The sequence below is a fragment of the Rhincodon typus genome, chromosome 23 (assembly GCF_021869965.1).
Source record: "Rhincodon typus isolate 14 chromosome 23, sRhiTyp1.1, whole genome shotgun sequence".
NCBI lineage: Eukaryota > Metazoa > Chordata > Chondrichthyes > Orectolobiformes > Rhincodontidae > Rhincodon > Rhincodon typus.
Window position 1 is genome coordinate 28,980,189 of NC_063354.1, and position 18,629 is coordinate 28,998,817.

At 39.4% G+C, this 18,629-nt stretch overlaps 1 protein-coding gene across 1 annotated transcript in view; it reads left to right on the forward strand.

Moving 5' to 3' along the window:
* The window catches only part of LOC109931674 (glutamate receptor ionotropic, NMDA 2C-like), a 98,873-nt gene extending 84,214 nt beyond the window's left edge, over positions 1-14,659 (forward strand). Inside the window, exons 10-14 of the mRNA XM_048611120.1 lie at positions 305-534; positions 4,671-4,831; positions 6,630-6,817; positions 10,039-10,271; positions 13,193-14,659. Coding sequence (XP_048467077.1) covers positions 305-534; positions 4,671-4,831; positions 6,630-6,817; positions 10,039-10,271; positions 13,193-14,659 — 2,279 coding nt within the window. The remainder of the gene's footprint in view (positions 1-304; positions 535-4,670; positions 4,832-6,629; positions 6,818-10,038; positions 10,272-13,192) is intronic.
* Positions 14,660-18,629: the final 3,970 nt, after the last annotated feature.

The window sequence follows — 18,629 nt, forward strand, 5'->3', positions numbered from 1 at the left end:
TGTTCTGCCCTCATCACATATACCAGATCATGGGCATCAAGAATTAACATCATCAGGAAGACTTAAGGGATCAATTTTTGAGGTTCACCAAATAATCTTTAGTTTTCTACCAAAATGTTCAAGATTATGAAGGTGATTCACAATGATTTTTGGTAAATTATCGTCTCTGGTGAAGGGATAAAGTACAGATGAAAGTACAGTATTATGAACACCTTGCCCTATTACATTTGTAAGATTGAAGATGAATGGAGAACTATATTTATGGCAGTACTTTTCACTATTCTCTCTGAATATCTGTTCACAGTTACAGGAGGGCCAACATTTACCATTGGGAAATCAGTGTGGCTCCTCTGGGCACTTGTCTTCAACAATTCTGTTCCAATTGAAAATCCCAAAGGAACAACAAGCAAAATCATGGTCTTAATCTGGGCTTTTTTTGCTGTCATCTTCCTGGCGAGTTATACAGCAAACTTGGCAGCATTTATGATTCAAGAGCAGTTTATTGACACTGTCTCAGGTCTCAGTGACAAAAAGGTAAGGCACAACCCAACAACAGAATCTACATCACTGCTGCTGAGTCTACAACTGATCCCACTGTAACTGAATCTAGAATCCACTTTACTACATCTAAAATAGACAACATCAGCTGTAAATTCAGGACACGTCTATTGACACTGAAACAATTCTTCTGCCAGTCAGTCATCAAAATCATCGCCTTCTCTTCCCTCATCTACTTTCTCCTTATTCTCTGTTTTTACCACTTTTTCATGTCCCTTCCTCCCCAATCTATAATCCTCCATTACCTCTCAGAAAGTTGATTAAAGAGAAAATCTCCTGCCTGATAACTCAGCAACAAAAATCCGTTGAGTCCATATGTCTGTCTGAGACCAATCATGAAAATTTCTTATCATACTTCTTAAAATACAACACTAAGATTATCACAGCTTTGAAGTATGATTTTCTGTTATGTTTAGCTCTAATTTTAAAACTCAGGGTGTCTGGCTAAACATTCCTTGACCTTGAAAGTGTGATCTTCTTCACAAACCACTGGCTTTTGTTTACCTTTGGAAGAACAGCCTACAGCTAATGAGTAGGTTTTGCTTAAATTAAAAAAGGTTCTTTTGCCATGCTGGTATAAAATTTGGTCCATATTTAAAATCTGTCAAGTTATATTTCTTACAGTCCGGCCGTGAATGGCAGGAATGTGGAGTATTGGAGAGTCATGATATCATGCCCATGACATGACCACTAATCTCTCACATCAATATCCTCCACCTTTTTTTTTAAAACTAGCTAGTCTAGCAAGTGATGCTCCAAAAATGAGTTCTGGAGTTTTAATGATATACCTTGAACCTGACATGTTATGTGAAAAAGGAGACCACTTGATTTGGTTGGAGTTAAGGATTAAGAATCAAGAATCAAATCTTATAGCAGCTGACTTCCAAGATTAGTATATCTTTCCTAACCATATTGCCTGCTTCTCCAGGCTGTTCTTCCAGAATGTCTGAGACTCTGATTTCTGCAATGATACCCTGTTGCTTCCTTCAATGTTTCATCAAAATATGTTTCTAGCAATAGTCCTACGTTATTTTGTTGTGTTACTTGGCCAGTTTTAACAATGCTCCTGCCTTGTGTATAATATAATATTGAGAAATGATTGAGTAAGCAACAAAGTGACAATGATGATAACATCCATGAGTGATTGCATTATAGCTTTAGGGGTTAATATAATAAACACAAGTTGATGGATCCATTAATGTTATATCAAAACAAAAACAGTTCATAAAATCTCTTCTTCAAATAGGTTCCGAACTGTTACAGGCCTTTTTTGAGGGAAGTAGCTTCGCAATAACGAAATGCAATTATTTATGTGAAGAGACAGTCTTTAAAGGATTCAGGAGCAGACACAGCAGGAAGTCTTATCTGTAATATTTATCTGTGATGTAGCAGAAATATAATGGAGCATGGTTTTCAACAGGTCTTGAGAGAGCTCAAAAGATGCAGGAAAGGAAAAGCTGTCCCTCTGTTACAGTTAGACAGATCCCAGTGCGGCATCTCGAAGTCTGTTCCAGATACTCCACCATCAAGCATCTTGTGCTTACTTAAAATTGCAACTCCTGCTAAGATCTGTACATGCATAGCTGTGCAGCAATCTGGAAGGTAGCTTGCAAACCTTGTTCCATTTTAAATATCACAGAAGATTTAAAAGGTACTGTTCATTGATAAAACTGACTACGAACAACAAAATTTTATATGCAATATTGCTTGAAATATTTTGTTGTAGATCAAAGAAGGAAGGAGGTTGACAGTTAATATTCGGCTTTTGTTGTCTACTCAAAATCATAATCTACCTTAAGCCAGCAGCTCCAGACCTTGCCTGTGTTTAGATCTGGGCACTGCACTCAGAAAGGACATACTGGCCCCGGACAGGATGCAGCACATATTGACCAGATTGATATGAGGGTTTGGCAGATGAAATTATGAAGAGAATTTGCTTGGCGGAGGCTCACATTCTCCACATATAAAACAATAAAGAATATTCTGATCTGAGGTTTTAAAATCATAAAATAAATTAAGAGCACAGAAAATAAAAAGAGTAAAGAATTCCAAAGATTTACAATACGCATCTCAATTTTAAATAATTGATCCCTTACTGTGAGACCTTCCCATTGTTTGAGACACTCTAGCCAGGAGAAACACTGTCTCAGCATTTACTCTTTCAAGCTCCCACAAAATCTTATGTTTCTGAACTCCAGACAATACATGTCCAATCTACTCTACTTCTCATCACATGACTCTCACCCCAGGAAACAAACCAGTGAACCTTTGCTGTACCAGTTTCCATATTCTTCCCTAAATGTGGAATCCAACATTATGCAGATATTGCTTGCTGTACCTGCATGCTAGCTTTGTGTTTCTTGTACAAGTATATCCAAGTCCCTCTGAAATCTGACATTAAAAAAATGCTCACCATTTAAAAATACTATGCTTTTCTTTCCAAAGTGCATAAAATTTCATATTCCCCCATAACATCCGACCTCTACGTTGTTGCCCATTCACTTGTCCTGTCTATACCTTTTTGCATTCTCTTTGTGTCCTCCTCATAGCTCACTGTTCCACCTAGCTTTGTATTATCAGCAAATCTAATACGTTATCCTCCATTTTTGTCAGTCATCGATATCAATTGTGAATAGCTGAGATCTCACCACTGATTATTGCAACATGACATTAGCTAGTCTGCCTCGAAATGCTGTTTATTCAGAGTCTACCTTCCTGCCTGTTAACCAATCCTGTATCAGGCTAACCTATTATGTCCAAAACCACGAGTCTTTTCCATGGTATCTTATCAAGTGCCTTTTGAAAACACAAATAGACTTACATCTGCTTTAGCTAAGCAGCTAGTTACATCCTCAAGAAATTGGTATATTTCTTTTCAAAATTGATTTTCTTTCCATCTTTCTGAACAATTTTAACCCCACTGCGAAGCAAGCATTTCTGAAGAAGGGTCTAGGCCCGAAACATCAGCCTTCCTGCTCCTATGATGCTGCTTGGCCTGCTGTGTTCATCCAGCTCTACACCTTGTTACCTTGGAAAATCTCAGATCTGAGATAATCTTGGTTATCTCAGATTCTCCAGCATCGGCAGTTCCTATTATCTCTGAAATGATTTTCCAAGAGCCTTGTTAGCAATTCTTTAATTATAGAAATACATGATTTTCCCAACAATGTCAAACTAAATAGCTGGTAGTTCTCTGCTTTGTCCCTCCCTACTTTCAACCTGTTAGGATAGTGCAGAAAGATTGGAACTACTTCCTCTGGTGGCAGAGCCCAGAACAAGGAGGCAATATAACTTCAAAACTGGATTATTCAGGGTTGATGTCAGAAAGCAGTCATTCACATCAATAGTCATGAAAATCTAGAACTCTGTTTCCAAAACACATTAATGCTGGGGGTCAACTTTAGTTGTCAAGAATGAATGGATAGATTTTTGTTAAGCAAGGATATCAAGATAATTGATCAAGGGCACATAGATACAGATAAAATGTGATCTAATTGAACAGTAGAACAACTTTGAGGCACTGTGCAGTCTTTTTCCCTGAAATACTGATAACTTCATATTGAAGCTATTTAAGGGTTAATGTAAAGAACTACTTTGATTGTACGGTGAGAAAAGGAACAAAGTGACAATAAGTTACCATTGGTTGATATGCAAGAAAATTCTTCAGAAAAAGTGAGCGATACTTGGTGTAGACTTCAGGCAGAATGTGGAAACAAAACATTGGAAATATTTTGAAATGCAGCTTAACTGGAACGTTCACATGTTAAGGGGACTCTGAGTCTTGGGGACGTAAGGTGTTATGGGCATCTTGGGGCGTCTTGAAGTTGGTGGGCATTTGCAACGGATGATTTTGCTGGACCAAGTGGCTCCCTTTGTCTTTAACTTCGTTTACTATAACCTGGTTTGAACCTTATGAGTTCTGATGCTGGTTGTTGTAAATCTGTTAATTTGGGGCCAACATGTGATAGGCTTTGGTTGGGAGTCAGTGAAAGTCTTGCTATTGTTCCTTGCCCCTCACCAGGAATTGTTTACAGGGAGCTGAATAAAGAGTAAAATGAGTCTTCTGATTTATTCATTGGTGAGATTCTAATATGATATTTTGTTGTGAACAGTTTCAGAAGCCGCAAGATCACTATCCGCCATTTCGATTTGGTACTGTTCCCAATGGCAGCACAGAACGGAATATCAAGAACAACTATCCAGATATGCACTCTCACATGACCAAATATAATCAACGTTCTGTGGCAGATGCTCTGGACAGTTTAAAATCAGGGTAAGCTGTAGGATCTAATCAAATAGATCCATAGATTGGTTACAGCACAGAAAGAGGACACAAGTCCATAAGATATAGCAGCGGAATTAGGCTGTTCGACACATTAAGCTTACTCCACCATTCAATCATGGCTGATATGTTCCTCAACCCTATTATCCTGCCTTCTCCACGTAACCTTTGATTCCTTGAAAATTCAACTCATTCTGTTTGTGTCAGCTCTCTGCTACAGCAAATCAGCCAATCTCAAACCCTTCCTCTTTTCCCTAATGTCCTGCTATTATTTTCTCTTTAGGTGCTTATCCAATTGACTTTTGAAAGCCAGGAATAAAACTGCCTCCAACTTATTCTCAGACAATACATCCAGACTTCTGAGCACTTGCTGCATAAAAAAAGATTTGCCTCGTTGTCCTTGCTTCTTTTGCAATCAATGTAAATCAGTTTCTCTAGTTCTTTCAACCTTTCCACCTATGGGAAATAGTTTCTCTCTATCTATTCTGTGGTCCAGATTGATATAAATGATTTGATAGAGTGTTAAAAATCTTCTCTCAAAAATCTCTTCTGAGAAGAATAACCTCAGCTTCTCCAATCTACACATTTCATTGAAGCTCTTCATCCACAGAACAATTTTAATAAATCTTTTGCCCTCTTTCAGCAACAACCAACTTAAGGTTATCAATCACTCTCTCAAAATTGAGGGAAGCTGCATATATTCATATGCAGTGACATTTGTGAGTTAAACAAAAGCCTGAGGATCAATAGTTCCCTGATAAATTCTTTGTGGCGCTGTTTCAACCAATCAGCAAACAGTCTAAACTGATGCTCTCTTTGGAAATTTGGCATTTTTTCACAAGTAATGATGTGTGCAAGATGAAAAGCTTTGACAATAATTCTTTTTTTCAGTGATATGAAAATTTATAGATGATACTAAAGTCTATCTGAGTGGTAGGACTGTATATGATGCACAGTTGCTTCAGGCAGATCTTAACATGTTGAGGATTAGGTTCATGACTCACAGATAATGTTTAATTTGGAAGATTGTAATGTGATGCATGTTATGGACAGGAAATGTGCTAATTGTAACCTTCAGGGCGACATCATCAAGGATTTTGGAGAAAGAAAGAGATCTGAATATTTCATTTCTTACATCTCTAAAGGGAATAGATACTGTGAAGCAATAAATAGAATAAATAAGGCAGTGGGATGTTTTCTTTTCATAAAGTTATTACATGATGGGAAATATTGTTTTGTCCTTGTACAAGACCATGAGCACAGGTTTCTTTTGTAAGACAGAAGGCGTTTGGGAAGAGTTTGAACCTGGCATGCCCCTCTAAACCTAACCAGTGTAGTGATGGTTTTTGGATAGGGAGGAGGGGACATTGATGGATGTGTGTAGCTTTAGGGAGTCTAAAGGAAATCATTCCTGTTCTCCAGTTAAAGAAGATGGGAGGTAGATTACAGAAGATGATAGTTTCTTTCTATTGATCCTAATTCCTCTAACATAACCTTAAAACTACAGCCAGACCATTCAGGGGTGACGTCAGAAAACATTTCTTCAGAGACTAATGGAAATCTGGGACTTTCTCCTTCCCTGTTCAGGCTGGAGAGTTTTCAATTAAAAATATAAACTGAGTCAGGTACATTTTTGTTGGTTAAGGATAAAGGCAGCCTGATGGAGTTAAGACACAGATTATCCATTATCTAATTTAAATTAGAACAGAATCAAAGGGCTAATTGGCCTTCTGCTGCTCTGATATTCCTAACACCAATGTTTCCAGTTGATGTATTTTCCCTCTTGCAGGAAGCTTGATGCCTTTATTTATGATGCAGCTGTTCTTAATTATATGGCTGGGAAGGATGAGGGCTGTAAACTTGTTACTATCGGAAGTGGCAAAGTATTTGCAACGACTGGTTATGGGATAGCTCTGCAGAAAAACTCCAAATGGAAAAGAGCCATTGACCTGGCCCTGTTACAGTTCCTGGGTGATGGTAAGTTAAGCTTTAAATCCATTTTATTATGAAAAGCAAGCAGAAATGAACATTGTGGAGCTGGAGGAACACAGCAGGTCAGACAGCATCAGAGGAGCAGGAAAGTCAATGCTTCAGGTTGGGACCCTTCTTCAGAACTCCAGCTCCACACTGTATTGACTCTGACTTCAGCATCTGCAGTTCTTGCTACCTCCAAGTAACTTATAACCCCACTGCAAAACCTCTTCCAAGGATGCCCACCTTGAAGAAGTTATCCTTTTCTCTTTGGAAAGATCTCAGTGGATCTCTCTCCCACTGCAACCCTCTGGTAATTCCTCCACCCTGAAGCCCTTCGACCACATACTTAAACAAACCCAGTACTACAGTCACATCTCCTTTCTCAATACCAGTTCTGAAGGGTCCCAACCCGAAACGTCGACTTTCCTGCTCCGCTAATGCTGCCTGACCTGCTGTGTTCCTCCAGCTCCACACTGTATCGACTCTGACTCCAGCATCGGCAGTTCTTGCTTTCTCTAGAAATGAATGTTGAGCTTTTGCCCTAATTAACCGGGAGTAAAGCACATACTGTAGTCAATACAAAAATCAAATCATCGTGTGATTACTGATGTAAAAGCATTCTAAGATCACAGAACAAATCTGCAAACTGTCAAAAATAGATGCTAAATAAATAAGGAAATAGTGGAGTATCCAAACCAGGTGAATCCCACTCTCACCAAACTCACCATGGCATCCTACAAGAATCCAACTTGAACATTGTAGGGTTACTGGACTTGAAATGTTAACTCTGTTTTCTCTTACAGATGCTGCCAGATCTGCCTTGTTTCTCCAGTACACTCTGTTTTTGTAATTTTACAACTCTGCTCACTCATGACACATTTTAATATCCTTTAAAGCCATTTGCTAAAGGCACCCCATTCTGGATTCATTTTAAGATCAGAAAATGTGAATTGAGAGAAAAATAACAGAATAGATAGCAAGTTGGTTACAGAACAGAGAGTAGGGGCTTAAAGATAGTTACTGAGATTGGGAGGCGATGTTCCACAGGGATCAGTACTCGGATCAGTGCTTTCATTATCCATGCAAACATCTGAACATTAAAGGAAACCATTACTAAACCGATAGAACAGGCATGTAACTGATAAATGAAGTTCCACGTGGGTTAGAGGGTAGATTTCGGAGGAATCAGAGGTTACGTATTCTCTAGAAATAAAAGCCAGACTTAGATTCTGCAGACATTTAAAAATGGTAGATGTGACCTGATGTGGAAATCTAGCACTTGTTTCTGACAAATGCAATTTTTCTTGGAGTGGAGGCATGATTCACACAGGAGGGAAAACCAAACTCAGCAAACCATTTGAACTTAATACTAGGTTAAAACAAACACTATTTTAGCTAGCTCAAGGGCTTTAATCTAATGTGTGTGGTGATAAAATGTTTGGGAAGATGTAAACATTCCTGAAGGGCATATAAATTCTCTTTAAACATTATGAGTCAGTGAGAGTTAAACAAACACCAATTGCTGAACTGCACTTATTGATAGGCCATGAGGTCCGAGTTAAAAAATTATCGGTATGTGTAGTTCTTTTTTGACCATTCCCAGGGCTATTATTCTGTCATTATGAATACTTATGTGAATTAAAAAGAAAACAACAGTTAAGTCACCATAGCGAGAGATGACTGGTGGTGATTTAACCTGAAAGTCACCACACCTCAGGCGAGGGGAGAGGTTGAGAAGGTTACCTTCATTGTAGCCTCAATTATCCCAATGGGGCGTTCTGAGTTCACAGTTTGATTTACAGGTTAAAGAGGCTTTAGTTTTAGCAATGTTTGATGTGGGATCTGAATAGAAGTTTGATTTTATAAGAGATTGAGCACTTGAGAAGATTTAAAAGCTTTGAATTAGTTTCATGAATGGGGCCTTTACTCACTATCAAGTGAGTATGTGAGAGATCTAATCAGATTGTTAGAAATGGCATGGAGTATGACGGTGAGTAGAGAGATGTATTGACAATGAGGGAGCATAACAAGAGGATGGTGGGCATGAATTGGCCTGGAGGGGTATCAATGTAAGGAGGTACCATTTGGCAAGGGGGTTATGGGAGTAGGCAGAGGGTGGGAGAGGGATGAGGACTTAACAGCTTCTAAAACAACTGGGACAGGCATTGAGGTAAACTTAGCTATTTCATGAGTCATCTGTTTTTGGGAGAATCTACTTCTGTAGTCAGGAAGATCTAAACCTCCAAAGTCTCCCTGGAGTGAAAACTGAGTCTAACAGGCTTCTTTAATACACAGCAAATCTGCCAAGTCAGGATATTTCCTCACTCAAACTATCCACCTCAGAACAAGAATTCAGTTCTATGTGTCTAAATTTGAGTAAAGGACCAGAGGAGTCCATGAATACAGATATACAAATCACTAAAAGTAGTTCTGTGAAGTAATAAAGCATAAAAGTTGTAAACAAAGCACTGGGCTCATTTCTAGAGAGATATCATCATAATTCCTTTGCTTTTCAATAAACTTGGACAGGACCTTTGTTAAAACATACTTGGAGCACTGTGAACTATTCTTGCTTCCATATTATAAAATGGATAGAGGCACAGGAAAAGGTGCAAAAAGACTGACCTGAATGATACCAAAACTGAAAGACTATACCTCACAGAAATGATTGAATGGACTTTGCCCTCTTGAAAAGAGAATATTATGGGGAGACTGGATGTGTGTGTTTAAGACTATTTCAAGGTTTGAAAGGATAGACAGTGAAGATATGTCCACTTGCAGGCAGTCCAAAACAGAGTTCATAAATATACCATAGTCACCAATAAATCCTGTAGGGAATTCAGGAAAAAATGTCTGTCTTTCTCAGTAGTTGAAATGTTTAACTCACTGCCACAGAGAATATTTGAGGTTAATAGCATTGATACATTTAAGGGGACAATAGATAAACACGTGGGGAACAGAATAGAAAGGATATATTAACAGTGTGAGATAAATACAGATGGGAGGAGACTTGTGCAGAGCAGTAACATCATACAGCCATTTAGAACTATATAGCCCATTCCTGTGCTAAAAATATTTTTTAAACCCACTCCGGTCTAATTTCACTGCCCTTCACTCTCTTTGCCCTTCAATATTTCATTTGGTTTAACACACTGTCTTGTTTGTTCCACGTATCATTTAATACCCCACTCAGAATAAAGCATTTCCTCTTCCATTTTCTACAGGAGACACACATAAGCTGCACACTGTGTGGTTGACAGGAATCTGTCAGAATGAAAAGAATGAGGCAATGAGCAGCAAACTGGACATTGATAACATGGCTGGTGTCTTCTACATGCTCCTCGTGGCCATGGGCCTCAGTCTGCTGGTCTTCGCTTGGGAGCATTTAGTTTATTGGAAGCTGAGGCATCATGTGAAGAAATCCAGCAAGACAGATTTTCTTCTGGCAATCAGCAGGGTAAGATGCCAGGGGCAGAAAGGGCACAGTACACAGGGTAGAGGAGGAAATGGGCACAGGGCAGTGGGGGCACAGGAGCAACAAGGGATTAATGGTCAGGGGTCTGAAGGGGAAAGGCCAGGAGTCAGAGGGGGTAAGGTGCAGACTTCAAATATTATAGATACTGATCCTGGGAGTGTGTGCCGTTGCATGCAGACTTGCACTAACCAGTATCCTAGTGCGTCACTATTCCATTTATTGGTTGAACCATTCATGATGTCATCAGAGCATTGCTGAAATAACTTTGACCTGGTCAATGTTACTCTGGAGGTCCACTGTTAGAGAGTGTACTTCAATCATCCAGAGACGCTCCTTGTAAATAACAGTTGAACTGCAATATCCTTCTGGTACTATATTGCCCAGAACCATGTCCCGAGCATGGGAGGATGAATGATTTTCTCAGTAACAGGACTATCACACTATTTCAGTTCAATATTTACCTTTTAGAACATCTCAGTATCTGATTTAAACAGAGAGAATGCTGGAGAAGCTCAGCAAGTCTGGCAGCATCTGTGGAGAGAGAATCAGTGTTAACTCTTCTTCAGCATTCTCTGTTTTATTTCAGATTTCCAGCATCCACAGTATTTTGTCTTAATCCAACATCTGATGTTCTCACTGCCACTGAAGAAACTCCCATTAGCTTTAATTTAGTTAATCAGAAACCCAGACCTCTAACCATTACACAATTTAATAGAAATAAATAAAAATGAATTAGAAGTAGGCCATTCAGCCCCTCTGACCTGCTCCACAATTCAATAAAATTGTAACTGATTAAACTGTGATCTTAAATCCACATTTCTGATTATCCCCAATAATCAATGACTCCTTCTCCACACACCTCGTGACTTTAGAATCTTACACCACGAAATACAAAACCTAGGACTACATCAATTTTGAAAGTCTTTCACTTTCTTACGTTTTTGGAGTTTTCTGCTTACTTTCTCCTCGAGTTTCGCATTGCTGACCATTCCCGTAATCAGAATTTCAATAGTGACAAAAGACAAAGGCTGCCCACAATCTGGGAAAATGTAGCTGAACACAGGAGTCCAGCAAGTTCCCTTTCACCACTTATTGGAAAATGTCACATTTACTTAACAAGAATAGGGAAATGAATAGTATTCAATGTAATAATTATATTTTTCAATCCTCTGATTTGGGCCTCTTGAAAATTCAGCCATTCTTCCCCCATGCTGTCGGCGACTGAATTTTCAGCCACGTAGGCTTCAACATCTGAAATTCCTTCTCCAAACTGCTCAGCTTCTCCTCTAGCCACGCTTCTGACCAAGTTTTATTCACTCCTCCTCTATCTGTGTAGTCTTTGTCTTTTCTTGTGTCTCAATGAAGACTGTGGGACTTTTTCTGCATTGAAGTTGGTGCATCTGCCCTCAATGCAAGTTGTTGGTTGAGTAAATAAGTGCAGCTTCAGTGACTTGTGAAAACCACTCAAGAAATTTGCAGATTAACATACGATTCCCCAAATGCCACCATCACATTCCAGGGGATCCAACCTCCATTTGTCTACTCTGGGAGACCTTACTTTTGTAAGCCAGCCACACTATTTATCTTGAGTTTTAAATTAAAGAATGCTATGATGCTAGTCAAGCACAATAGTTATTTATAAATCTGTGACTACTAGTCATAATCACTCATCAACTTCTAACTGCCCAGAAATTTAATCCTGTGTTGGTATCTGGGATCTAATTTACCAAACCAGCTCTTGAACCATCTCTGGTAGGAACCCCATTGCAACATCATCATCCCAATGCAGGAGCACTCTTTAAAAAAAAGTGTGACCTCAAAATACAGGATCACCCCTTTCCAATCAAGTAGCCCACAAACAGGATGCTTCCAGTACAGAAATACCTCCAATAAAGGACTCTCCAAATTCAGGACAATACGACTATTGCAGTGGAGGACATCTTTCCGAGTGTGGGACCATTATGATAAATATTGAAGGAACATAAAACAGAAATAGGGCACAACTGCAATGGTGGCAGATACATCTAAAGCTTGCCTCATGGGGAGTGAACGAGGCAGGAGCTGTGAGAGTGGGAAGCCGTGAAGACAGGGATTGTGAAAATGGAGAGTGAGGGGCAAGAACTGAGAGTATGGGATGTTGGGGGGGCAGGAGCTATCTAAAAAGAAAATACAAATGAGGCAATGAGCATAACACTCAAATAAGTTCTTTTTTAACATAAGAGCACACATAATGACAAGAAAAGGTGGTCTGGTGCACAATAATCTGATTCCATGCTGAAAAGTCTTGAAAGCTACTGGTGCAAAATTTCTGACCAACAAAATGACCACTATTGTAGCCATCTTCATTATGAATTCTGATCCACAAGATCAAAACTACAACAGAGATGCCAACAGATCTCAACTTGCGTGCATACAGGTTTTTCCCTTTGCAGTAGCATCTCCTCTTTGCTTTAATTTGAGGTAGGCTTTGCTAAAAACCCTCATACAGAGCAATTGTGAGTAGTGCCTTTCAGTAGCAAAAAAAGAGCTCAAGGGACTGCAATACCTCCTACACTAACTAATATCCTGCAAATTAAAAGTCAATGGGGTGTTTTGGGACAGAATATCCCATTGTGCCTATGCCATATCTGCCCTGGGAGAATTTGATGGGGACAGTGTAGAGGAAGTTTTATCTTTCCTGTGTTATACCTGCCCTACAAGAACAGACATAAGGTATAAGGGTTCTCCAGAAATGACAAGTCTTACTTTGGCAGAAATCAAATTTTCTGATTTTCACCAAAGTAAATGAAATTGAGTTAAAGAGCTGGTCTTTCAGCTAATTGGTTGGGGTGAAAGGGTTTCGATTACCTTAGGCGGCATATGGAATTGTAACAAAGTTGTCTGTTTTACTTCATCCTTTTCAGGGAATCTACAGTTGTTTTAGTGGTGTACAGGAAGTCTCCAGCCCACTCCATGTGGCCGCTCCCATTGTCTCCTCGAGCTTTTCTCAAGCCAACATGATGAAGATGTTGCAGGCAGCCAAAGATTTAGTCTCATCCACAAACGTGGAAAGTTCTTTGGAGAATGCAACAAAGACAATAGAACATTGGACACGTGCAGGTGAAAACCTCACAAACAAACCTCCTAAAACACCATCACAGCAGATTGAAGGATCAGAGGCCATGAATAGCCAACAACTTTCAGTTCCCTATATTTCTAACAGACACCAACTTTGCTACCTTCCAGCAACATTATCTCCATCTCTGGCTTCTGAACGGGAGAAAAGATGGTCAGGTCAACCAATAAGTAAATATAAGAGCAGACCAGAAAGCAGATATATAACTTCAAAACCTTTTACTGTAATCCACAACCCTCATTCTATACCACGAAATGAGTTCCCTATGTACTCTCAATATGCCAAGGGAACCGATATGAGAAAAGACTTGGAATCCCCTTATGTTCCATTTATCAGCAATAATGAATTACATTATCAGGATATTTATAACAGAAAATATTTCACAAGAAGACTGTCTTTGCCTTGTAGGAAATTGGCCAGTTGCTCTGCAGGGCATGTTGCCTCTCGGAGTGGGACAAAGACAGTACCTGCAGTGAAATCTTATATTGGCTTGAACGAGAAATGGCCTGTGCGAAATTTGCGCCCTCCAGCGTCATATCCCAACCACACCAATTGTAGTTCGCGTATGAGACTTTATTCTAGGTCACAGTCAGAAGGACTACCCTCACTAGCCAGACGATCTTCATATATCAAGGCAACAAAGGAACCAGAGGAAATCTTGAGGTTTCAAGACAGGGCAGGAAACTTGGAAAAGCTGGGACTGCAGGGAGAAATTGCTGATTTGTTCTCCAGTCTGAACAATGAGTCCCTGGAACCAACAAGGGACACTGGCAAGCAGTCTTCAGATCTAAGAGAAGCGGTCCTGGGTCATGACAAGATCTTATTTTCTAGCTCACCAAATAGACCCAGGTATTCTCCACCTGCCAGACTTCCCTCATACAGAGAGGCCTGCCTGCAAAACTCAGCTGCTCTGAGACATGCCTCCACGGAACTACTCCAACACTCATGGTTACATTCCTGTCCTAGTCCCTCCATGTATGTCTGGCATCGCCGAACGGGCGCCCAACGCTTCAACTGGTTGTTTGAATCAGGACACCAATCCTGTGACAGAGGCATTGTGATGAAGTACTTAGAAAAAAGGACTCCACCCCATGAAAGTCCTGTGAGGCAGCCCACAGCTGGAAGGAGCAGAATAGTGCACCATGGGGTGACAGCCAGAGGAAATCAGGAGCTGGAGGCTGGAAGAGAAGGAGTCAGTTGCTCTCATTTCAGAAAATCCTGTGCAAGGTTTTCCAGTCTTGAATCTGAGGTATAGATTCATAAAATTTAAAGAATTAAACTCCAGGAGTGAAAACCTTCCTTTCATTCAGTGATCCCATTCTTCATTCAATTACTTTGAGTGTTTTCCAACTTCTCCCTGTCCCTCCCTGGTTAAAATATACGTTGATTACTGATTTAGCCAACTGGGTTGAAATGACTTTTTTCCCCAACCTAACTCTTCCAGTCCCTAATAAACGGGCTATTCTCCATAATGCTACATGGGAAAAAGATGTCATGACAACCAAGCAGGTCTCAGGTGAGTGAGCAGAAAGTGCTGGGGCCAAAGAACTATGAATTGAATTGAGAACAGAGTGAAGAGATCAACTGCATTCAGTACTGTGATTCACTCTTGGGAAATGAGGTCTACTTCTGTAGAAATGGAGCATCCATTCTGTGGGGTTTCAAAGCTGATAAATTATCCAATGTGCTTGTCATATGACTTGAGCTTCGGTTGATCTCAACCGAGTAGTAGCAGCTGCACAGTTTAGCTGAGGACTTAGCGCATCTCAAAGTAAGCAAGCTCCTGGCTGCTCACAGCTGTACCAGTGCTTTATGACACATATAATCCATGCATTTATACAGAAGCTGATCACAGCAAAATATTTCAATATTTTCATACAGCAAACTGTTGCAGAGATGTCCTGCCATGTTACTGTATGTGGACTTGCAGGCATTAGAGGTTAAGGTCAATGTCAATGACCTGACACTGAGACACTGCCAGTGCAGCCAGATAGACCTGCAACTGTACACTTGGTGGTGCAACCATAAAGTATTCTGTTACCTGGATCCAAGCGTGGGTTGGGCCTGCAAGAGAAGTAGGGCTAGCATGAGATGTCACACTATGCCCCTTGTTGAGGCCAGTACTGTTAACACTGAATCTCAAACACGTGTTTATCCTGGCAGCAGTTTGAGATGGTTGAGTGATCATTCTCTGACATAACCACATCCAAACTCAAGCACTCCACTTGATTCACCCGGTGATTTGTACAATTAAATTTTAACATTACGCACACACACAGGAACAGAGACAGAGAGAAAGAGCTGAAATACACATTTAACCCATCAATGCTGCACATCCAATATGATTTCAGCGAATCTTCTCCATTAACTCCACGGTCATACACAATTCTCATGCCGCTAATTTTCTCAATATCCAAACATGTATTGACTCTGATTTGAATATATTCAAATGACTGAGCATCCACAGATCCGTGAGATAAAGAATTCCAAAATTTGCTATTCTTTCAATAAAGAAACTTATCTTTATTTCAGTCCTGAATAGGAGACCAACTATTCTGAGACTGACTCCATGGTCCAGATTCCTCAGCTCGGGAAATTTCCTCCTAACACCTACCCATCAGGTCATTTAAGAATTTGAGATGTTTCTAAGAGATCATCTCTCTTTCTTAAGGCATATAGGCCAATTCTACACAATCTCTCCTTGTGGTATAGCTCTCTCATCTCAGAAAGCAAACAATGAACTTCATTGCATTCTCTCAAGAAAGCGTGTCCTTCCTTATGTAAGGAGGCCAAGCTGAACACATTGTTCTGAATATGGTCTAATCAAGTCCTGTATAATTGTAGCAATTGTATAATTATGGTATGATTTCTTTGCTCATGCTGCAAGCTTTTGCTATCTTAAACTGCTTACTGTACCTGCATGGTAAAGTTCTGTGGAGGTAGGCATGTCTCTCTGCTGAGATCCAAATACTGATCCATTAATTAGAATGCACCATTCTGAAAAGTATTCCTGCTTTCTGTACCCTAATTCTATGGGGCATAATTCTGGGTAATAACTTGTTATGCAGCAACTTCTTGGACGTCTGAAAATCCAAATATACTACATCAATTGGTTCTCTCATCGATTCCATTCATTGCAATTGTTCCCCACATATGGTAATTTAAAGGAGATACCCTGTGTGCGTGACACTGTAAAGAGATTTAAAAGATCTGCACACTTAAATCATCCATGCATTCCAAAAATTAAGGGATGTGTTGCTAGTAACCTCAAAAACCTCTGTGTATCTATCTTCCTGATCCTTTTCCCACTATTCTTTCATGTTGTGATGGTGTCACTGGCAAGGCAAGCATCTGTTTCCATCCCAAATTATTTCTGAACTGTATGACTTACTAGGTCACTTCAGAGGGCTTGATAATCTGGAGTCATATGTAGGCCAAACCAGGTAAGGATGGCAGATTTTCTTCCCTCAAGGACATTAGTGAACTAAATAGGGTTTTACAACAATCGATGGCAATTTAGTTATGGAATTACAGAGACTAGTTCTGATTCCAGGTTTAATAATTTCATTCAAATAGCTGTAGAGGGATTTAAAGCCATGTCTTCAGTACACAGACCACTGGATTACTTGTCCAGTGACAGTACATGTACATCATTGCCTCCCCCAACTACCAGTCAATGTTAGCTCACCTTGTTTCAGTCATTTAATCAGTTAGGAGTTCGACTTATTTTTAAGCTTTATTTTTAAAGAAAACCTTACTGAATCTGATTTAAATGCTAGCTAGATTAAATATCACCCCCACACCGTAATTTATCCCATTGCTCTTCCATGTAGTGACATCACTTCACAACTTTTCTCCTGCTCTGCTAACAGTCTCAGATCGCACTTTTCAATATCTGTACTCTTTTTACTACCATTTTAACTTGCAAGTTCTAATATTACACACTGATCTCAGCGTGAATCAAATTTGACATTATAGTTGGAGACTGTTTTCAGTAAAGTACCAAAATTTTATGAACATTAATAGCAACAGTAATGGGCCATTTGCCTTTTCAAGCCTGCTTTACCAGTTCATAAAATCATGGCTTCAAAGAAAAAAAAGAATAAAATCACGGCTGATCTGTTAAAACTTTACCTTCCTGCATTATCCTTGTATCCTTCAATTCTGAGTATCCAAAAATCTATTAATTTTTGCTTGAATCTACTCTCCAAATGAGAATCCACAAACCATGATGATATAAAATTCCAAAGATTTAGAGACTTTTGAATAAAGAAATTTCTCCTTATCTCAGTCCTTGAGGGTCAGCAGCTTACCCTTAGCCTACAATCTATGTTTACAGACTTGCCAGCGAGGAGTAACATCCACCCAGCATCTACCCTGTCAAGCCCCATAAGAATTTAATCAGTTCCACTGTGATCACTTTCACCTATTTAAGGTCTAAGGGATATAGACCTCGTTGATTCAATCTCTCTTCATGGGACGACGGCCTAACACCAGAAATTACTGGAGGGAAACTTTGTTTTAGGCATGCACATCCTTCCTCAAATAAGGCGACCAAACAGGACACATTATTCTAAGTGTTACAAACACCCGATATAAACTTATTGCAGTAAAGTCCAATACATCATTTACCTTCTGAATTGCTTACTTTACCTTCATGTAACTTTGTGATTTGTGTACAAAGACATCCATGTCTCTCTAAATACTAACATTTTCGAACCTCTCAATGTGTAGACAAAATCTACTTCTTTTGCTTTTTCTAGCAAAGTGGAAAGCTTCACACTTCATCACATTGTATTCCAATGTGTCATCCTTTAGTTCAATTAATTTTTCATATCCCTCTGTACCCTCTTTACGTCCTCATTCAAAACTTGTAATATTAGAAAACTTGGCTTCCTCACCTAAGTCATTAAGATAATTTGTAACTAGCTAAGGCTCCAGAATTGATCTTTGCTCGATAAAGCCAGTGAATTGTCCCATTTATTCCAATCCTATCCATTAACCAATCATCAATTCAAGTTAAAATTACTCAAATCCCATGATTCCTAATTCAATACAATAACTTTATATTCATATTATAAGGCCTAGTGTTAGGCAATTAGAATGAGATCTTCGTGCAACTAACCCTGTAACATGATAGAATGATATTTAAGAATGAGCTGAGCTTCAACATTTCATCACTGGGAGAGAACTCTGAACTGTGTGTCATTTTAGTAGTACGAGCT